Source organism: Pseudophryne corroboree, chromosome 7 (genome assembly GCF_028390025.1).
Source record: "Pseudophryne corroboree isolate aPseCor3 chromosome 7, aPseCor3.hap2, whole genome shotgun sequence".
In the NCBI taxonomy this organism is placed as follows: domain Eukaryota; kingdom Metazoa; phylum Chordata; class Amphibia; order Anura; family Myobatrachidae; genus Pseudophryne; species Pseudophryne corroboree.
In genome coordinates, this window is record NC_086450.1 from 438417392 (window position 1) to 438440867 (window position 23476).

The following is a 23476-nucleotide window of genomic DNA, read 5'->3' on the forward strand; positions in this document are numbered from 1 at the left end:
GCCCCCTTTTCGGCCGCTGGGGGGGGGGGGGGAGATGTGTGTAACAGTAATGCTGAAATGCTGACCCAGGGACGCCTCTGGACACTGTACTGTTTACCAGCCTGCAGCAGCCGCCCACAGCCCCAACGGTGAGTCCCTCCGGCCATCCTACCCACTGTTTCTATGTCTGCTCGCCACTTTACACAAGTCTCCTCTTCTGCTGCCCTCCCCCTCCACTACTTTCCCCCCTCTCTTCATCAGCTTCCTCACAGGGGACCCTCCCTGCCGACCCGCGTCTCTCTATATCCCCTCCCTACCACCCCGCGTCTCTCTATCCCCTCCCTACCGCCCCGCGTCTCTCTATCCCCTCCCTACCGCCCCGCGTCTCTATATCCCCTCCCTACCGCCCCGCGTCTCCCTATCCCCTCCCTACCGCCCCGCGTCTCCCTATCCCCTCCCAGCCGCCCCGCGTCTCTCTATCCCCTCCCTACCGCCCCACGTCTCTCTATCCCCTCCCTACCGCCCCACGTCTCTCTATCCCCTCCCTACCGCCCCGCGTCTCTATATCCCCTCCCAGCCGCCCCGCGTCTCTCTATCCCCTCCCTACCGCCCCGCGTCTCTATATCCCCTCCCAGCCGCCCCGCGTCTCTCTATCCCCTCCCTACCGCCCCACGTCTCTCTATCCCCTCCCTACCGCCCCGCGTCTCTATATCCCCTCCCAGCCGCCCCGCGTCTCTCTATCCCCTCCCTACCGCCCCGCGTCTCTATATCCCCTCCCAGCCGCCCCGCGTCTCTTTATCCCCTCCCTACCGCCCCGCATCTCTATATCCCCTCCCTACCGCCCCGCCTCTCTCTATCCCCTCCTCCCTATGCCTCTGTATCCCCTCCCTACTGCCCGCGTCTCAGTATCCCCTCCCTACCGCTCTGCGTCTCTGTATCACCTCCCTACCGCCCCGTGTCTCTGTATCCCCTCCTACCGCCCCGCGTCTCTGTATCCCCTCCCTACCGCCCCGCGTCTCTATATCCCCTCCCAGCCGCCCCGCGTCTCTTTATCCCCTCCCTACCGCCCCGCATCTCTATATCCCCTCCCTACCGCCCCGCCTCTCTCTATCCCCTCCTCCCTATGCCTCTGTATCCCCTCCCTACTGCCCGCGTCTCAGTATCCCCTCCCTACCGCTCTGCGTCTCTGTATCACCTCCCTACCGCCCCGTGTCTCTGTATCCCCTCCTACCGCCCCGCGTCTCTCTATCCCCTCCCAGCCGCCCTGCCTCTCTGTATCCCCTCCCTATCGCCCCGGGTCTCTCTATCCCCTCCCTACCGCCCCGCGTCTCTCTATCCCCTCCCTGCCGACCCGCGTCTCTCTATCCCCTCCATACCACCCCGCGTCTTTCTATCCCCTCCCTACCGCCCCGCGTCTCTATATATCCCCTCCCTACCGCCCTGCGTCTCTCTATCCCCTCCCTACGGCCCTGCGTCTCTCTATCCCCTCCCTGCCGCCCTGCGTCTCTCTATCCCCCCCTACCGCCCCCCTTCTATCTATCTCCTCCCTACCGGCCCGCGTCTCTCTATCCCCTCTATCCACTCATACAAATATTGAACCGCAGCAAGGCGTGCAGGGGTTAAGGGGGCGTAGCCCCTTTCGACGGTGTGAAGAGCCCCCGTAGGGCGCGATGAAGCACCTAGTATATATATATATATATATATATATATATAATCTGTCATTCATATTTTATGCAAATGAGAGGGAGGACTCCTGGCTTTGTGACTGGGGCAGCCATCCAGTCATTTCTACACCTATTCTATCCTCTACAGGAGTCTCCACACTCCGCACGCTGCAGATCCAGTTTGCACAGTCAACAAGTCTGCCTTAATAGAATCCCTCACTTTCTTCTTGTACAGTTACCACAAGACCCCTGATAGTGCACACCCCACCTCGTGACCTTTTGGCTGCAGCCTTTTCCAGCAGGGGGGAGTGATGTGCACTTATTGCACTAGCCAATCCAGGGAGGTTCAAACATGCCTGGGCAAAAGTGTTCACCTCACTGGACAGCAGCCGTGGCCAATCCACTCAGCTGACACATTAGTTACACCCCTTCCAATGATGACAAAGAATACAGGGAGTTATTCAAAGTTGTTAGCAAACCAAAAAAGTTAGCAATTGGGAAAAACCATGTTGCACTGCAGGTGGGGCAGATGCAACATGTGCAGAGAGAGTTAGATTGGGATGGGGTTATATTGTTTCTGTGCAGGGTAAATACTGGCTACTTTATTTTTACCATTTGGATTTCAGTTTGAACACACCCCACCCAAATCTAACTCTCTCTGCACATGTTACATTTGCCCCACCTGCAGTGCAACATGGTTTTACCCAATTGCTAACTTTTTTTGGTTTGCTAACAACTCTGAATAACCCCCGCAGTCTGCAGCCGTGAGGGCCCAGCTCCCAGGCCTGTGGCCGTTTCCAATAACGGAGAAGGGGCAGTGACTGGGAGTCGGCCTCTAGTGTAGCATCTATTTAGGGTTGTTGAAGTAAGACCTCCATGTAATTACCCAGTTTTGAGTAGAGAGATGTGCGGGTTCGGATTTCCTCTGTTGTACTTTGATTTCAAAACCAGCATCTTATTGGCTGTCACGTGGTTTGGACAGCCAATAAGAGAAATTTGAACTTGTGCTAGTATGACGAAAAGAACCGAATTAAACTGGAACCACTCATCTCTAGTTTTCAGTGTCTGATATTTGAGAAATAATGCAATTGTTAGATGGCTCGGGTTCTGGCAGCGTCTGTGTGTTGCTTGGCGCCAGCAGTGCCATTTGGCTGGATATTGCTTTGTCCACTTGCAGCCCCGTTCTAGTTTCACTGCCTGATTTCATGTGGGAAAGTTTGTGTATATCCAGGCCCTTCCAATCCCCCCCCCTTCCACACACACAGACAGAGGAAGATGTAATTGAATCAATTTCCAGGCAGATTAACTGATCGTCTCCTATTTATCTGCTCATCCTCAGACAAATGACTATGGCCCCCAATTATCAAGATGATGTATAGACAATTTTCCTTTTTATGCTATCGTTTCATTCTCGATGGTTCATATGGCTAAGGGGGTCTCAAACTGTATGTTTGCTAATGAGTGCCGGAGAAGATGGGGCTTAAGCTAGAGTCTCGATACACAGGCGACGGCCCCCAGACAGTATTACTACACGTGCAGTAATGCAATAAATATATACATTGTTGGACTGGAAGTACTGGACTTGTTGAAAGCTCCTGCAGGCTCTGTAGCGTTGCCGCTAACAGCCCAGCTGAGACTTATAGGCCCCCATTTATCAAGCCTCGGAGAGTTATAAATAGCACGGTGGTAAAGTACCAGCCAACCAGCTCCTAACTGCCATTTTTCAAACACAGCATGTGACATGGAAGTTAGGAGCTGATTGGCTGGTACTTTACCACCGTGCTATTTATCACTCTCCTAGGCTTGATAAATGGGGGCCTATAAGTCTCAGCTGGGCTGTTAGCGGCAACGCTATAGAGTCTGCAGGAGCTTTCAACAAGTACCTTAGCCATATGAACCATCAAGAATGAAATTATAGTATAAAAGGAAGATTGTCTATAAATCAGCCTGGCAGAGCCCATAGGCCGACAGGCTGGAAATATAAGCCTATATCTGCACACAAGCAGAGAAACTGTTGCACAGTCTTCTTCCACAAAGAGTTAAGTGCGGCTTGTCTCGGAGAGAGGAAGGAGTAGATTGTCACTGTGCAAGAGTGTGGTCAGTCCGGAAACCCACCACTAGCACTGGCTGAGCCATGGAAAGTACTGCAGCAGGAAGCCTTCAGCTTTTTGCCCAGTGTTGCTGAAGAGCCGGCCACCTAGCAGCTCAGGAAGGGGCAGGGAGTCTGCGTTATCTCAGTGCTCAGGGGACATGCAGGCTTTTCTGGCCAGCAGCAGTCCAGACCAGTCAGGACTGGGATACACCGGTCTGACCAGCTAAGTGTGCCTGCTATAGAGATTAGAGACACCAGGGTTTCACAACAAACCTCAGCGCTCACACAGGAGAGAACAGGAAAAGAGGAATCAAAAGTGACTAAAGCAGTGTACAGAGAGGGTATACCAGTAGAAAATACAAGTTCTACATAGCAGTGCCCTGTAAGATGCAGGGTGCAGATTTGCAGCTAATACACAGGAGGCAAGTAAGGACTTGGTAGAGGAATGACGTCCTATAAACCACACAGGGATAGCAGCACGGGAGAAACTACTGTAATATCTTTTTCTCCTGCCTTCCCTCTCTTTCCTTTTCCTTCCCTTCCTGTTTCTCTAACGTCCTAGTGGATGCTGGGGACTCCGTAAGGACCATGGGGAATAGACGGACTCCGCAGGAGACATGGGCACTTTAAGAAAGAATTTAGATTCTGGTGTGCTCTGGCTCCTCCCTCTATGTCCCTCCTCCAGACCTCAGTTTGAGACTGTGCCCGGACGAGCTGGGTGCTGTTCAGTGAGCTCTCCTGAGCTTGCTGTGAGAAAGTATTTTGTTAGGTTTTTTATTTTCAGGGAGCTCTGCTGGCAACAGACTCCCTGCATCGTGGGACAGAGGGGAGAGCAGCAGCCCTACTCTCTGAAGATAGGTCCTGCTTCTTAGGCTACTGGACACCATTAGCTCCAGAGGGATCGTACACAGGATCTCACTCTCGTCGTCCGATCCCAGAGCCGCGCCTCCGTCCCCCTCGCAGAGCCGGAAGACAGAAGCCAGGTGAAAGAAGCAAGAAGACTTCGAAATCGGCGGCAGAAGACTCCGTTCTTCACTGAGGTAACGCACAGCACTGCAGCTGTGCGCCATTGCTCCCACACACCTCACATACTCCGGTCACTGTAAGGGTGCAGGGCGCAGGGGCGGGCGCCCTGGGCAGCATATGGACCTCTTTTGGCAAAAGTACACATATATACAGTTGGGCACTGTATATATGTATGAGCCCCCGCCAAGAAAATGTATATTTCTCTATCGTCCTAAGTGGATGCTGGGGTTCCTGAAAGGACCATGGGGAATAGCGGCTCCGCAGGAGACAGGGCACAAAAAAGTAAAGCTTTTACCAGATCAGGTGGTGTGCACTGGCTCCTCCCCCTATGACCCTCCTCCAGACTCCAGTTAGATTTTGTGCCCGAACGAGAAGGGTGCAATCTAGGTGGCTCTCCTAAAGAGCTGCTTAGAGAAAGTTTAGCTTAGGTTTTTTACTTTACAGTGAGTCCTGCTGGCAACAGGATCACTGCAACGAGGGACTTAGGGGAGAAGTAGTGAACTCACCTGCGTGCAGAGTGGATTTGCTGCTTGGCTACTGGACACTAGCTCCAGAGGGACGATCACAGGTACAGCCTGGATGGTCACCGGAGCCGCGCCGCCGGCCCCCTTGCAGACGCTGAAGAGAGAAGAGGTCCAAAATCGGCGGCTGAAGACTCCTGAGTCTTCATAAAGGTAGCGCACAGCACTGCAGCTGTGCGCCATTTTCCTCTCAGCACACTTCACACAACAGTCACTGAGGGTGCAGAGCGCTGGGGGGGGCGCTCTGAGAGGCAAATAAAAACCTTATTAGAGGCAAAAAATACCTCACATATAGCCCACAGAGGCTATATGGAGATATTTAACCCCTGCCTAACTTCAAAAATAGCGGGAGACGAGCCCGCCGAAAAAGGGGCGGGGCCTATCTCCTCAGCACACAGCGCCATTTTCTCTCACAGAAAAGCTGGAGAGAAGGCTCCCAGGCTCTCCCCTGCACTGCACTACAGAAACAGGGTTAAAACAGAGAGGGGGGGCACTGATTTTGGCGATATTGTATATATATAAAAGATGCTATAAGGGAGAAACACTTATATAAGGTTGTCCCTATATAATTATAGCGTTTTTGGTGTGTGCTGGCAGACTCTCCCTCTGTCTCCCCAAAGGGCTAGTGGGTCCTGTCCTCTGTCAGAGCATTCCCGGTGTGTGTGCTGTGTGTCGGTACGTGTGTGTCGACATGTATGAGGACGATGTTGGTGAGGAGGCGGAGAAATTGCCTGTAATGGTGATGTCACTCTCTAGGGAGTCGACACCGGAATGGATGGCTTATTTAGAGAATTACGTGAGAATGTCAACACGCTGCAAGGTCGGTTGACGACATGAGACGGCCGACAATCTATTAGGACCGGTCCAGGCGTCTCAGAAACACCGTCAGGGGTTTTAAAAACGCCCATGTACCTCAGTCGGTCGACACAGACACAGACACGGACACTGAATACAGTGTCGACGGTGAATAAACAAACGTATTTCTCATTAGGGCCACACGTTAAGGGCAATGAAGGAGGTGTTACGTGTTTCTGATACTACAAGTACCACAAGAAAGGGTATTATGTGGGAGTGAAAAAACTACCTGTAGTTTTTCCTGAATCAGATAAAATAAAATGAAGTGTGTGATGATGCGTAGGGTTACCCCGATAGCAAATATTGGCGTTATACCCTTTCCCGCCAGAAATTAGGGTACGTTGGGAAACACCCCTTAGGGTGATAAGGCGCTCACACGCTTATCAAGTGGCGTTACCGTCTCCAGATACGGCCGCCCTCAAGGAGCCAGCTGATAGGAAGCTGGAAAAATATCCTAAAAAGTATATACACACATACGGTGGTTATACTGCGACCAGCGATCGCCATCAGCCTGGAGATGCAGTGCTGGGTTGGCTTGGTCGGATTCCCTGACTGAAAATATTTTATTCATGTAGAGCATTTAATAGGATGCATTCTATATATATGTATGTGAGATGCACAGAGGGATATTTGCTCTCTGGCATCAAGATAAGTGCGTTGTCCATATCTCCCAGAAGATGTCAGGGACACGACAGTGGTCAGGTGATACAGATCCCATACGGCAGATGGAAGTATTGCTGTATAAAGGGAAGGAGTTATTTGGGGGTCGGTCCATCGGACCTGGGGACCACAGCAACAGCTGGGAAATCCAACCTTTTTTACCCCAAGTTACATCTCAGCTAAAAAAGACACCGTCTTTTCAGCCTCAATCTTTCCTTTCCCATGAGGGCATGCAGGCAAAAGGCCAGTCATATCTGCCCAGACATAGAGGTAAGGGAAGTAGACTGCAGCAGGCAGCCCTTTCCCAGGAAAAGAAGCCCTCCACCGCGTCTGCCAAGTCCTCAGCATGACGCTGGGGCCGTGCAAGCGGACTCAAGGTGGGGGGGGTAGTCTCAAGAGTCTCAGGGCGCAGTGGGATCACTCGCAAGTTGACCCCTAGATCGTACGAGTATTATCCCAGGGGTAAAGATTGGAGAGTCGAGACATCTTCTCCTCGCAGGTTCCTGAAGTCTGCTTTACCAACGGCTCCCTCCGACAGGGAGGCAGCATTGGAAACAATTCACAAGCTGTATATCCAGCAGGTGATAATCAAAGTACCCCTCCTACGACAAGGAAAAGGGTATTATTTTTCCACACTATATTGTGGTACTGAAGCCAGACGGCTTGGTGACACATAGTCTAAATCTAAAATGTTTTGAACACTTACATAAAAGGTTCAAATCGAGATAAAGTCACTCAGAGCAGTGATAGCGAACCGGAAAAAAGGGGACTATATGGTGTCCCTGGACATCAAGGATTACCTCCATGTCCAAATTTTGTCCTTCTCATCAAGGGTACCTCTGGTTCGTGGTACAGAACTGTCAATATCGGTTTCAGACGATGCCGTTTGAATTATCCACGGCACCCCGGGTTTTTTTACCAAGGTAATGGCCGAAAAGATGTTTCTTCAAAGAAAAAAGGCATCTAAATTATCCCTTACTTGCACGACCTAAAAAGGGCAAGTTCCAGAGAACAGTTGGAGGTCGGAAGAGCACTATCTAAAGTAGTTCTTCGACGGCACGACTGGATTCTAAATATTCCAAGAATCGCAGCTGTTTTCCGACGATACGTCTGCTGTTCCTAGGGATGATTCTGGACACGGTTCAGAAAAAGGTTTTTCTTCCCGAGGAAAAAGCCAAGGAGTTATCCGACCTGTCAGGAACCTCCTAAAACCAGGAAAGGTGTCTGTACATCAATGCACAAGAGTCCTGGGAAAAATGGTGGCTTTTTACGAAGCAATTCCATTCGGCAGATTCCATGCAAGAATTTTCCAAAGGGATCTGTTGGACAAATGGTCAGGGTCGCATCCTCAGATGCACCTGCGAATAACCCTGTCGCCAAGGACAAGGGTATATCTTCTGTGGTGGTTGCAAAAGGCTCATCTATTGGAGGGCCGCAGATTCGGCATACAGGATTTGATCCTGGTGACCACGGACGCCAGCCTGAGAGGTTGGGGAGCAGTCACACAAGGAAGAAACTTCCAGGGGGTATGGACGAACCTGGAAAAGTCTCTTCACATAAACATTCTGGTACTAAGAGCAATCTAAAATGCTCTAAGCCAGGCGGAACCACTCCTGCAAGGAAAACCGGTGTTGATTCAGTCGGACAACATCACGGCGGTCGCCCATGTAAACAGACAGGGCGGCACAAGAAGCAGGAGTGCAATGGCAGAAGCTGCCAAGATTCTTCGCTGGGCGGAGAATCACGTAATAGCACTGTCAGCAGTGTTCTTCCCGGGCGTGGACAACTGGGAAGCAGACTTCCTCAGCAGACACGATATTCACCCGGGAGAGGGGGGTCTTCATCCAGAAGTCTTCCACATGCTAATAAACTGTTGGGAAAGACCAATGGTAGACATGATGGCGTCTCGCCTCAACAAGAAACTGGACAAGTATTGCGCCAGGTCAAGAGATCCACAGGCAATAGCTGTGGACGCACTGGTAACACCTTGGGTGTACAAATCAGTATATGTGTTTCCTCCTCTGCCTCTCATACCAAAGGTATTGAAGATTATACGGTGAGGAGGAGTAAGAACAATACTAGTGGCTCCGGATTGGCCAAGAAGGACTTGGTACCCGGAACTTCAAGAGTTGGTCACGGACGACCCGTGCCCTCTACTTCTGAGAAGGGACCTGCTACAACAGGGTCCCGGTCTCTTTCAAGACTTACCGCGGCTGCGTTTGACGGCATGGCGGTTGAACGCCAGATCCTAAAAGGGAAAGGCATTCCAGAAGAAGTCATTCCTACCTTGATTAAGGCAAGGAAGGAAGTCACCGCGAAACATTATCACCGCATTTGGCGAAAATATGTCGCGTGGTGCGAGGATCGGAGTGTTCCGACGGAGGAATTTCAACTGGGTCGTTTCCTACATTTCCTACAATCAGGATTGTCTATGGGTCTCAAATTGAGATCTATTAAGGTTCAAATTTCGGCCCTGTCAATATTCTTCCAAAAAGAATTGGCCTCAGTTCCTGAGGTACAGACTTTTGTTAAAGGAGTACTGCATATACAGCCTCCTGTGGTGCCTCCGGTGGCACCGTGGGATCTAAATGTAGTTTTAGATTTCCTCAAATCCCATTGGTTTGAACCATTGAAAAAGGTGGATTTTAAATATCTCACATGGAAAGTGACTATGTTACTGGCCCTGGCTTCCGCCAGGAGAGTATCTGAATTGGCGGCTTTATCTTATAAAAGCCCTTATCTAATCTTCCATTCGGATAGGGCAGAACTGAGGACTCGTCCGCATTTTCTCCCTAAGGTGGTATCAGCGTTTCACCTGAACCAACCTATTGTGGTGCCTGCGGCCACTGGCGACTTGGAGGACTCCAAGTTGTTGGACGTTGTCAGAGCCTTAAAAATATACATTTTAAGGACGGCTGAAGTCAGAAAATCTGACTCGCTGTTGTTACTATATGCACCCAACAAGTTGGGTGCCCCTGCTTCTAAGCAGACGATTGCTCGTTGGATTTGTAACAAAATTCAACTTGCTCATTCTGTGGCAGGCCTGCCACAGCCTAAATCTGTTAAGGCCCATTCCACAAGGAAGGTGGGCTCATCTTGGGCGGCTGCCCGAGGGGTCTCGGCATTACAATTCTGCCGAGCAGCTACGTGGTCGGGGGAAAACACGTTTGTAAAATTCTACAAATTTGATACCCTGGCAAAAGAGGACTTGGAATTCTCTCATTCGGTGCTGCAGAGTCATCCGCACTCTCCCGCCCGTTTGGGAGCTTTGGTATAATCCCCATGGTCCTTTCAGGAACCCCAGCATCCACTTAGGACGATAGAGAAAATAAGAATTTACTTACCGATAATTCTATTTCTCGGAGTCCGTAGTGGATGCTGGGCGCCCATCCCAAGTGCGGATTATCTGCAATACTGTACATAGTTATTGTTAACAAATTCGGGTTATATTGTTAAGGAGCCATCTTTAAGAGGCTTTTTCTGTTATCATACTGTTAACTGGGTTTAGATCACAAGTTGTACGGTGTGATTGGTGTGGCTGGTATGAGTCTTACCCGGGATTCAAATTGCCTCCCTTATTGTGTACGCTCGTCCGGGCACAGTACCTAACTGGAGTCTGGAGGAGGGTCATAGGGGGAGGAGCCAGTGCACACCACCTGATCTGGTAAAAGCTTTACTTTTTTGTGCCCTGTCTCCTGCGGAGCCGCTATTCCCCATGGTCCTTTCAGGAACCCCAGCATCCACTACGGACTCCGAGAAATAGAATTATCGGTAAGTAAATTCTTATTTTAAGTGGGACAGAAGCCCGCCGTCGAGGGGGCGGGGCTTCTTCCTCAGCACTCACCTGCGCCATTTTTTCTCCACAGCTCCGCTGAGAGGAAGCTCCCCAGGCTCTCCCCTGCAGATACACGGTAGAAGAGGGTAAAAAGAGAGGGGGGGCACATAATTAGGCGCAAAAATCAATATAAACAGCAGCTACTGGGTTAACATTAAGTTACTGTGTTATTCCTGGGTTTATAGCGCTGGGGTGTGCTGGCATACTCTCTCTCTGTCTCTCCAAAGGGCCTTGTGGGGGAATTTGTCTTCAGATGAGCATTCCCTGAGTGTGTGGTGTGTCGGTACATGTGTGTCGACATGTCTGAGATAAAAGGCTCCCCTAAGGAGGAGATGGAGCAAATGTGTGTGTGTGAGTGGTGTCTTCGTCGACAACGCCGACACCTGTTTGGATATGTGAAATTAAGTGCTAAGGTAAATTTATTGCACAAAAGATTAGAGAACAGACAGGGAATCTACCCATGTCTGTCCCTATGTCGCAGAGACCTTCAGAGTCTCTCAATGATCACTATCCAAAATAATAGACACTGATATCGACACGGAGTCTGACTCCAGTGTCGACTACGATAATGCAAAGTTACAGCCAAAATGGCAGGAAAGTATTCAATATATGATTATTGTAATAAAAAATCTTTTGCATATCACTGATGACTCATCTGTCCCTGACACAAGGGTATACATGTTTAAGGGGAAGAAAGCTGAGGTAAATTTCCCACCTCTCATGAAGAAAAAGAGCGGGGATCTCCAGACAAGAGACTGCAGGTTCCCACAAAGAATTCTCAGGGAGTATCCTTTCCCTACTAGGGCAGGATACGATGGGAATCTTCCCCTAGGGTGTCACGTTTGCCCAAAAGGTAGCGCTGACTTAACAGCTATCCTCAGGGATCCTGCAGATAGCAAGCAGTAAAAGTACTTTGAAGTCCATTTACACACATTCTGGTACACTACTCAGACCGGCGATTGTGTCGGCATGGGTTTATAGCGCTGTAGCAGCGTGGACAGATACCTTATCAGCAGAGATTGAGACCCTAGTATGTGTATATATATATATATATATATATATATATATATATATATATGTGTGTATATATATATATATATATATATATATATATGATGCTGTCTTAGATATATATATAAAACATGCCCAAAGAGACATTAGTCTACTGGGTTCTAGAGTCAACGCTATGTCGATTTCTGCTTGACGTGTCCTGTGGAACATGCAATGGACAGGTGATGCCGACTTAAGAGGCATATGGAAGGTTTACCTTTACAAGGCTGAGGATTCTGTGGAGAAGGGATCTCGGACCTGGTCTCCACAGCTATGGCTGGTAATTCTGATCTTTTGCCTTATATTCCCGCACAGCCTAGGAAAGCACGACATTATCAAATGCAGTCCTTTCGATCACAAAGAAACAAGAAAGTCCGAGGTGCGTCCTTTCTTGCCAGAGGCAGGGGCAGAGGAAAGAAGCTGCACAACACAGCTAGTTCCCAGGAACAGAAGTCCTCCCCGGCCTCTACAAAATCCACCGCAGGACGCTGGGGCTCCACAGGCGGAACTAGGCCCGGTGGGGGCACGTCTTCGAAATTTCAGCCACAAGTGGGTTCACTCCCAGGTGGATCCCTGGGCAATAAAAATTGTGTCTCAGGGATACAAGCTGGACTTCGAGGAGATGCCCCCTCACCGACGGCCCTGCCGGCTTCCCCCCACGAGAGGGAAATAGTGTTAACTGCAATTCACAAATTTTATCTTCAACAGGTGGTGGTCAAGGTTCCCCTCCTTCAACAAGGAGGGGGATATTATTCGACCATGTTGTAGTCCCGAAACCGGACGGTTCGGTCAGACCCATATTGAATTTAAAATCCCTGAACATATACCTGAAAAGGTTCAAGTTTAAGATGGAGTCGCTGAGAGCGGTCGTCGCAAGCCTGGAAGGGGGGGATTTTATGGTGTCTCTGGACATAAAGGATGCATACCTTCATGTCCCCATTTATCCACCTCATCAGGCGTACCTCAGATTTGTGGTACAGGATTGTCATTACCAATTTCAGACGTTGCCGTTTGGTCTCTCCACGGCACAGAGAATATTTACCAAGGTAATGGCGGAAATGATGGTACTCCTGCGGAAGCAAGGGGTCGCAATTATCCCATACTTGGACGATCTCCTCATAAAAGCGGGATCAAGAGAGCAGTTGCTGATCAGCGTAGCACTTTCTCTGGAAGTGTAGCGGCAACACGGCTGGATTCTAAATATTCCAAAGTCGCAGTTGGTTCCTACGGCTCGTCTGCCTTTCCTAGGCATGATTCTAGACACAGACCAGAAAAGGGTTTATCTCCCGATAGAGAGGGCTCAGGAGCTCATGACACTGGTCAGGAACCTATTAAAACCAAAACAGGTGTCAGTGCATCACTGCACTCGAGTCCTGGGAAGGATGGTGGCATCATACGAGGCCATTCCCTTCGGCAGGTTCCATGTGATGACCTTTCAATGGGACTTACTGGACAAGTGGTCCGGATCACATCTTCAGATGCATCGGTTAATCACCCTATCCCCCAGGGCCAGGGTGTCTCTCCTGTGGTGGCTGCAGAGTGCTCACCTTCTCGAGGGCCGCAGATTCGGCATTCAGGACTGGGTCCTGGTGACCACGGATGCAAGCCTCCGAGGGTGGGGAGCAGTCACACAGGGAAGAAATTTCCAAGATCTGTGGTCAAGTCAGGAGACTTGCCTTCACATCAACATCCTGGAACTAAGGGCCGTATACAACGCCCTACGTCAAGCGGAGACCCTGCTTTGCGACCAACCGGTTCTGATTCAGTCAGACACCATCACTGCAGTGGCTCATGTAAACCGACAAGGCGGCACAAGGAGCAGGGAAGCGATGGCGGAAGCTGCCAGAATTCTTCGCTGGGCGAAAAATCACGTAAGCGCACTGTCAGCAGTGTTCATCCCGGGACACGACCTCCACCCGGGAGAGTGGGGACTTCATCAGGAAGTCTTCGCACAGACTGCATGTCGGTGGGAACTGCCACAGGTGGACATGATGGCATCCCGCCTCAACAAAAATCTACAGAGGTATTGCGCCAGGTCAAGAGACCCTCAGGCGATAGCTGTAGACGCCCTGGTGACACCGTGGGTGTTCCAGTCGGTCTATGTATTTCCTCCTCTACATCTCATACCCAAGGTGCTGAGAATAATAAGAAAAAGAGGAGTGAGAACGATACTCATTGTTCCAGATTGGCCACGAAGGACTTGGTATCCAGATCTGCAAGAAATGCTCACAGAGGAACCGTGGCCTCTTCCTCTAAGACAGGACTGGTTGCAACGGGGGCCCTGTCTGTTCCAAGACTTACCGCGGCTGCGTTTGACGGCATGGCGGTTGAACGCCGGATCCTAGCGGAGAAAGGCATTCCGGAGGAGGTCATTCCTACGCTGATAAAGGCTAGGAAGGACGTGACAGCTCAACATTATCACCGTATATGGCGAAAATATGTTGCTTGGTGTGAGGCCAGGAATGCCCCTACGGAGGAATTCCAGCTGGGCCGTTTCCTTCACTTCCTACAGTCAGGAGTGAATTTGGGCCTAAAATTGGGTTCCCTTAAGGTCCAGATTTCGGCCCTATCCATTTTCTTTCAAAAGGAGTTGACTTCTCTACCTGACGTTCAGATGTTTGTAAAGGGAGTGCTGCATATTCAGCCCCCTTTTGTGCCTCCAGTGGCACCTTGGGATCTTAACGGGGTGTTGAGTTTCCTGAAATCACACTGGTTTGAACCACTCAAAACGGTGGAGTTGAAATATCTCACGTGGAAGGTGGTCATGCTATTAGCCTTGGCCTCGGCTAGGCGTGTGTCAGAGTTGGCGGCTTTGTCACATAAAAGCCCCTATCTGGTTTTCCATGCGGATAGAGCAGAATTGCGGACCCGTCCACAATTTCTGCCGAAAGTGGTTTCATCCTTTCATATAAACCAACCTATTGTGGTGCCTGTGGCTACTACTGACTTGGAGCATTCCGAGTTGCTTGATGTGGTCAGGGCTTTGAAGGTTTATGTAGCCAGAACGGCTAGGGTCAGGAAAACAGAGTCTTTGTTTATCCTGTATGCTTCCAACAAGCTTGGTGCTCCTGCTTCAAAGCAAACTATTGCTCGCTGGATCTGTAACACGATTCAGCAGGCTCATTCTGCGGCTGGATTGCCGCTGCCAAAATCAGTTAAGGCCCATTCCACTAGGAAGGTGGGCTCTTCTTGGCGGCTGCCCGAGGGGTCTCGGCATTACAGCTTTGCCGAGCGGCTACTTGGTCAGGTTCAAACACTTTTGCAAAGTTCTACAAGTTTGATACCCTGGCTGAGGAGGACCTTGTGTTTGCTCAATCGGTGCTGCAGAGTCATCCGCACTCTCCCGCCCGTTTGGGAGCTTTGGTATAATCCCCATGGTCCTTACGGAGTCCCCAGCATCCACTAGGACGTTAGAGAAAATAAGATTTTACTTACCGGTAAATCTATTTCTCGTAGTCCGTAGTGGATGCTGGGCGCCCGTCCCAAGTGCGGACTTCTTCTGCAATGCTTGTATATAGTTATTGCTTCAATAAGGGTTATGTTATGGTTGCACCTGTTGCTCTGTTGTTGTTCATACTGTTGACTGGGTAAGTTTATCTCAAGTTATACGGTGTGATTGGTGTGGCTGGTATGAATCTTGCCCTGGATTACCAAAATCCTTTCCTTGTACTGTCAGCTCTTCCGGCACAGTTTCTCTAACTGAGGTCTGGAGGAGGGGCATAGAGGGAGGAGCCAGAGCACACCAGAATCTAAATTCTTTCTTAAAGTGCCCATGTCTCCCCATGGTCCTTAGGGAGTCCCCAGCATCCACTACGGACTACGAGAAATAGATTTACCGGTAAGTAAAATTTTATTTTCTCTTTCCCCTTCTTCAATTGTTCTCTCCCCCTTCCTCCCTCTCCTTTTCTTACCCTTCCTTCCTCTTTTTTTCTTCCTTCCTTTCTTTCATCCTCTCTCTTTCCTGTCCTCTCCTCTCTCCCTGTCCTTCTGTCCCTTGTTTTCTCTTTTCCTCCCTCCCTACCCCTCTCTTCCCATCTATCTTTCTACCCATATCAATCTTATCTCTCCTCACCTTTTTTCCCTCTCCTTCTCATTTCTCTCTCCCTCACTCTCCCTCTCTCTCTCTCCCTCTGCCCCTCCTTCAATTTCTCTTTTTAACCGTCCCTCCCACTCTTTTTATCCCCCCCCACACTCTCCCCCCCCCCTTCCACTCTCTCCCCACCCACTCTCTCCCCCTCTTTCTCCCCTCACGCTCTCTCCTCCTCCCTCCCTTCATCGCTATCTCTTTCCCTCTCTCATCTCTTACCCCCCCCCATCTCTCCTCTCTCCCCCTTCTCTCTCTCGGAGTTAGAATAAACCGTGACTGACTCCTGACCCCAGTGAGAATTTCTTAATGCCACTACAGCCACTCCAACACGCTATACTCCCAGCTTCCTCAAATGTTTTTTGAGAACCGTAAAGTCCCTTTTTTGCTTGGTACAAAATCATAACAGTATGCTACAGGTTTTGCTGCTGTGCAATAGAAAGTAAATAGGCCTCAAAATAATAATTAGATTAAACACCCCAGTCCCATTCCACACCCCATCGCCACACAAAATACTCAGGAAGGGTAATGTTGTAGCGTGACTGACTTCTAAACACTTTTAACACAATACAGGTTCTGTATATGGAGCCTTAGCGACCAACCATACAGTAAAATCTCAGTGTTGTGTGTTGAGTACATTTGCACGGCTGACTCTCCTCTCTTCTCCGCAGCACACATTCTGCAGGAGGTGTGCCCTGACGTCTGGTAGGTATATACTCCTCTCTTCTTGTTGGATATTATTATTGCATACATTAGAGGTTATGGTAGTCTTGGTTGTGAGGGGAACGCAAAATAGATCCCCCACATTGATCCATTTACTTACAGAGGCGCCCATAAATATTGACGGCTTGTTCCCAGAAATCACTCCCGTTTTTAGGGGGTAAGTGCAAATATGTAGGCCGGACTACAGCAGATATCTCCTAGCTTGTCCCCCGCAGCAAACGCCACCTGAAGATAGCGTTAGTCTAATGCAGTCTAAGGGCTATAGATAGCAATCGTAACTGGCAGAGAATTCCTCTGGAACCCTCCCTGGCAATGGCTGCCATGCATGCACAGGAGTCCCGCATTGAGTATCATGCCTACTAGGATATATATATATCTAAATGGAGGTCAGAAGGAGCTCTTCATAGTGCAATATTTTAAATTCATAAAGTTGATATACAAAAAACAATATAAACAGAGTTTGCCCACTCTGATGATGATAGAGGTATAAGCAAAGTTACCACTTGATTTGTATAGTTTTATAATCACCTGCCTCTGCTCCACTCGCCGTCTGCTCAGACATCAGGACCCTGATCCATGCACCGTGAAACTACTTAGTGCGCCGGGACACTGCAGCTCGCAGCACGGAGGGAGCTGAATCGGGAGGTTGCACACACGTCACCAGGCCACACCCAGGGCAAGCCTACATCCACAGAAGATCTGTGGTTAGTTCTCCAAGATAAAAGGAAAAAAAGATTGAGAGTGTTTAACCACCCCAACTCCTGGCGCAAATGATGAATTAAATTTAAGTTGGCTATACAGCAGCTGCAAGCACTGAGGGACTGCTACCTCCCCCAAACAACAAAAATATATACACAAGAGTGCTGCGCTTGATGTATGCTTAATGATAATTGATTAAAAATTAATAGATACACAGGTGTCTGCTTAAATCAATTTAAAACACATACGGAACTTGCTGATAAAATTTAAACAAATTTATTTACACACACAATATAGTACAATAAAAACCATTGATAAAAGAAAGCTCAAGCACACTGATAGACGTTCTAAATATGTCACTTTGTTGAAATGATTTGTAACAATGTAACTTCAATGCTGCCACATAGACCTAGTTTTGGTCTCTTTGTATCAATAAAACTGAATTGCAACAGTTAATACAGCCTGTGTAAGAATGATTGTAGCTCCCGTCCTCTATGCTACTGGCGTCCCAGTGCAGAGGAAATGCCGCTGATAATATTTACCCGACCTGCGGGAAGATTCAGTCTCGCAGCGCAGGAGGTACCGGGATAACTTCCAAGCGTCCGCCGCCGGCACTATCACGGTGCAGTTGATTCTGTCCTGGCGGGCGGGTATGGACGCTGCAGTGGTATGCTGACCTGGCGTACCGGTACAGAATCTCTGAGGCTGATCATCAAATTCAAATTCACCGCTGCAAAGGAATGTGGCTGGCAGCGGTCAGTGCGTCTGTGGGCTTTTGCTCAGCCCACAGACGCACTGACCGCTGCCAGCCACATTCCTTTGCAGCGGTGAATTTGAATTTGATGATCAGCCTCAGAGAATCTGTACCGGTACGCCAGGTCAGCATAACACTGCAGCGTCCATACCCGCCCGCCAGGACAGAATCAACTGCACCGTGATAGTGCCGGCGGCGGACGCTTGGAAGTTATCCCGGTACCTCCTGCGCTGCGAGACTGAATCTTCCCGCAGGTCGGGTAAATATTATCAGCGGCATTTCCTCTGCACTGGGACGCCAGTAGCATAGAGGACGGGAGCTACAATCATTCTTACACAGGCTGTATTAACTGTTGCAATTCAGTTTTATTGATACAAAGAGACCAAAACTAGGTCTATGTGGCAGCATTGAAGTTACATTGTTACAAATCATTTCAACAAAGTGACATATTTAGAACGTCTATCAGTGTGCTTGAGCTTTCTTTTATCAATGGTTTTTATTGTACTATATTGTGTGTGTAAATAAATTTGTTTAAATTCTATCAGCAAGTTCCGTATGTGTTTTAAATTGATTTAAGCAGACACCTGTGTATCTATTAATTTTTAATCAATTATCATTAAGCATACATCAAGCGCAGCACTCTTGTGTATATAGTTCTCCAAGATGTTTGGCGCAACCTCCCTGCTGAGTTCCTTCAAAAACTGTGTGCAAGTGTACCTAGAAGAATTTAAGCTGTTTTGAAGGCAAAGGGTGGTCACACGAAATACGGATTTGATTTAGATTTCTCTTTTGTTCATTCACGTAGCATGTTGTTAATATACAGTGGTTGAAGAGGGGGTATGGAAAATTTTATAGAATAGACAGGGTCTGGGTTATAGCAGCAACCCCAGAACTTTAGGGATTTTGAAAACTTAAAATCAATCTGTTTTATTTCTTCTTTCCTTAATGTCTCACATGTATCTACTTTCTCTGACGTCCTAGTGGATGCTGGGGACTCCGTAAGGACCATGGGGAATAGACGGCTCCGCAGGAGACTGGGCACATCTAAAGAAAGATTTAGGACTATCTGGTGTGCACTGGCTCCTCCCCCTATGACCCTCCTCCAAGCCTCAGTTAGATTTCTGTGCCCGGCCGAGCTGGATGCACACTAGGGGCTCTCTTGAGCTCCTAGAAAGAAAGTATAGTTTAGGTTTTTTATTTTACAGTGAGACCTGCTGGCAACAGGCTCACTGCAGCGAGGGACTAAGGGGAGAAGAAGCGAACCTACCTAAGTGGTGGTAGCTTGGGCTTCTTAGGCTACTGGACACCATTAGCTCCAGAGGGATCGCACACAGGACCCGACCTCGTCGTCCGTTCCCGGAGCCGCGCCGCCGTCCCCCTTACAGAGCCAGAAGCAAGAAGGTCCGGAAAATCGGCGGCTGAAGACTTCTGTCTTCTCCAAGGTAGCGCACAGCACTGCAGCTGTGCGCCATTGCTCCTCATGCACACCACACACTGCGGTCACTGATGGGTGCAGGGCGCTGGGAGGGGGCGCCCTGAGCAGCAATAAATAACACCTTGGCTGGCAAACTGACACCATATATAGCCCCAGGGGCAATATAGGTGTAAAAATACCCCTGCCAGAATTATTAAAATAGCGGGAGAAAGCCCGCCGAGAAAGGGGCGGAGCCATCTCCCTCAGCACACTGGCGCCATTTTCCCTCACAGCTCCGCTGGAAGGACCGCTCCCTGGCTCTCCCCTGCAGTCCTGCACTACAGAAAGGGTAAAAAAGAGAGGAGGGGGGCACAAAATTAGGCGCAGTATAGTCATATAATGCAGCTATAAGGGAAAACACTCTTTATAGGTGATATCCCTGTGGTATATAGCGCTCTGGTGTGTGCTGGCATACTCTCCCTCTGTCTCCCCAAAGGGCTTTGTGGGGTCCTGTCCTCTGTCAGAGCATTCCCTGTGTGTGTGCTGTGTGTCGGTACTGCTGTGTCGACATGTATGATGAGGAACATGAGGTGGAGGCGGAGCAAATGCCTGTGAATGTGATGTCACCCCCTGCGGGGTCGACACCTGTGTGGATGGACTTATGGAAGGAATTACGTGACAGTGTCAACTCCTTACATAAAAGGTTTGACAACATAGGACAGCCGGCTACTCAGCTTGTGCCTGTTCCAGCGTCTCAAATGTCATCAGGGGCTTTAAAACGCCCGCTACCACAGATGGCAGACACAGATGTCGACACAGATACCGACTCCAGTGTCGACGACGATGAGACTAGTGTACCCTCCAATAGGTCCACCCGTTACATGATTGAGGCAATGAAAAATGTATTACACATTTCTGATAATACCCCAGGTACCACAAAAAAGGGTATTATGTTTGGTGAGAAAAAAACTACCAGTAGTTTTTCCTGCATCTGAGGAATTAAATGAGGTGTGTGAGGAAGCATGGACTTCCCCCGATAAGAAATTGATAATTTCTAAACGGTTATTGGCAGCGTACCCTTTCCCGCCAGAGGATAGGTCACGTTGGGAAACACCCCCTAGGGTAGATAAAGCGCTGACACGTTTATCAAAAAGGTGGCACTACCGTCTCCGGATACGGCCGCCCTAAAGGAACCTGCTGATAGAAAGCAGGAAACTACCCTAAAAGCTATATACGCACACACGGGCATTATATTGAGACCAGCTATTGCATCGGCATGGATGTGCAGTGCTGCAGCTGCGTGGTCAGATTACCTGTCGGATAATATTGATACTATGGATAGGGACAATATTTTGCTGACTATAGAGCATATAAAAGACGCCGTCTTATACATGCGTGATGCACAGAGGGATATTTGCCGGCTGGCATAAAAAATAAGCGCCATGTCCATTGCCGCCAGGCGGGGGTTATGGACTCGGCAATGGTCAGGCGATGCCGACTCGAAACGGCACATGGAAGTTTTGCCCTATAAGGGGGTGGAACTGTTTGGGGATGGTCTTTCAGACCTCGTTTCCACAGCTACTGCTGGGAAATCGACTTTTTTGCCACAGGCTACCCCACAGCAAAAGAAAGCACCGTATTATCAGGTATAGTCCTTTCGGCCCCAGAAAAGCAAGAGGGCTAGAGGCTCATCCTTTCTGCCGAGAGGCAAAGGTAGAGGGAAAAAGCTGCACCACACAGCTAGTTCCCAAGAGCAGAAGTCCTCCCCTGCGTCCGGTAAGTCCACAGCATGACGCTGGGGCTGCTCAGGCGGACCCGGGTACGGTGGGGGCCCGTCTCAGAAATTTCAGCGCACAGTGGGCTCTCTCACAGGTGGATCCCTTGGTCCTTCAAGTAGTATCTCAGGGGTACAGGCTGGAATTCGAGACGTCTGCCCCCCGCCGTTTCCTAAAATCTGCCTTACCGGCAACTCCCTCTGCCAGGGAGGCAGTGTTGGTGGCTATTCAAAAACTGTATTCACAGCAAGTGATTGTCAAGGTACCCCTCCTTCAACAAGGAAAGGGTTACTATTCCACAATGTTTGTGGTACCGAAACCGAACGGTTCGGTGAGACCCATCTTAAATTTAAAATCCTTGAACACTTATATCAAAAGATTCAAGTTCAAGATGGAATCGCTCAGGGCGGTTATTGCGAGCCTGGACGAGGGGGATTACATGGTCTCCCTGGACATCAAGGATGCGTACCTGCATGTCCCCATTTACCCTCCTCACCAGGAGTACCTCAGATTTGTGGTACAGGACTGTCACTATCAGTTCCAGACGCTGCCGTTTGGGTTATCCACGGCACCGAGGGTCTTTACCAAGGTAATGGCCGAAATGATGATTCTCCTTCGCAAGAAGGGAGTTTTAATTATCCCGTACTTGGACGATCTCCTGATAAAGGCGATGTCCAAGGAACAGTTGGTAGTGGGGGTAGCACTTTCTCGGGAAGTGCTACAACAGCACGGCTGGATTCTCAATATTCCAAAGTCACAGCTGGTCCCGACGACACGTCTTCTGTTCCTGGGAATGATTCTGGACACAGACCAGAAAAAAGTGTTTCTTCCAGTGGAAAAAGCCGAGGAGTTGTCATCTCTAGTCAGAAACCTCCTAAAACCAGGACAGGTGTCGGTACATCAATGCACACGAGTCCTGGGAAAAATGGTAGCTTCGTACGAAGCGATTCCATTCGGAAGGTTCCACGCAAGGATTTTCCAGTGGGACCTGTTGGACAAATGGTCCGGGTCCCATCTCCAGATGCAGCAGCGGATAACCCTGTCGGCAAGGACCAGGGTGTCGCTGCTGTGGTGGCTGCAGAGGGCTCATCTACTAGAGGGCCGCAGATTCGGAATACAGGACTGGGTCCTGGTGACTACGGATGCCAGCCTTCGGGGCTGGGGTGCAGTCACACAGGGAAGAAATTTCCAAGGACTGTGGTCAAATCAGGAGATTTCACTTCACATAAATATTCTGGAGCTAAGGGCCATTTACAATGCCCTAAGCCAAGCAAGGCCTCTGCTTCAGAACCAGCCGGTACTGATCCAATCAGACAACATCACGGCGGTCGCCCATGTAAACAGACAGGGTGGCACAAGAAGCAGGAGGGCAATGGCAGAAGCCACAAGGATTCTCCGATGGGCGGAAAATCACGTGTTAGCACTGACAGCAGTGTTCATTCCGGGAGTGGACAACTGGGAAGCAGACTTCCTCAGCAGGCACGACCTCCACCCGGGAGAATGGGGACTTCATCCAGAAGTCTTCCAAATGCTGGTAAACCGGTGGGAAAGACCACAGGTGGACATGATGGTGTCCCGCCTCAACAAAAAGCTAAAAAGATATTGCGCCAGGTCAAGGGACCCTCAGGCGATCGCTGTGGACGTTCTAGTAACACCGTGGGTGTACCAGTCGGTTTATGTGTTTCCTCCTCTGCCTCTCATTCCCAAAGTACTGAGAATAATACGAAGGCGAGGAGTGAAAACTATACTCGTGGTTCCGGATTGGCTAAGAAGAGCTTGGTACCCGGAACTTCAAGAGATGCTTTCAGAGGACCCATGGCCTCTACCGCTCAGGCGGGACCTGCTGCAGCAGGGGCCCTGCCTGTTCCAAGACTTACCGCGGCTGCGTTTGACGGCATGGCGGTTGAACACCGGATCCTGAAGGAAAAAGGCATTCCGGAGGAAGTCATCCCTACCCTGATCAAAGCCAGGAAGGATGTCACTGCAAAACATTATCACTGCATTTGGCGGAAATATGTTGCTTGGTGTGAGGCCAGGAAGGCCCCAACGGAGGAATTTCAACTGGGTCGATTCCTGCATTTCCTGCAAGCAGGGGTGACGTTGGGCCTCAAATTGGGGTCCATTAAGGTCCAGATTTCGGCTCTGTCGATTTTCTTCCAGAAAGAACTGGCTTCACTGCCTGAAGTTCAGACTTTTGTCAAAGGAGTTCTGCATACTCAGCCTCCTTTTGTGCCCCCAGTGGCAAGCTTGGGATCTCAATGTGGTTTTGGAGTTCCTGAAATCACATTGGTTTGAGCCACTTAAGACTGTGGATTTGAAATATCTCACGTGGAAAGTGGTCATGC

General features: G+C 49.6%; 1 protein-coding gene across 7 annotated transcripts in view; it reads left to right on the top strand.

The window, feature by feature from the left end:
* Positions 1-23476, top strand: part of TRAF7 (TNF receptor associated factor 7) — a 130331-nt gene that overhangs the window by 68864 nt on the left and 37991 nt on the right. For all 7 annotated transcript variants that reach the window (XM_063934901.1, XM_063934903.1, XM_063934905.1 and 4 more), the window contains one exon: positions 16438-16471. In XM_063934901.1, coding sequence (XP_063790971.1) covers positions 16438-16471 — 34 coding nt within the window. The remainder of the gene's footprint in view (positions 1-16437; positions 16472-23476) is intronic.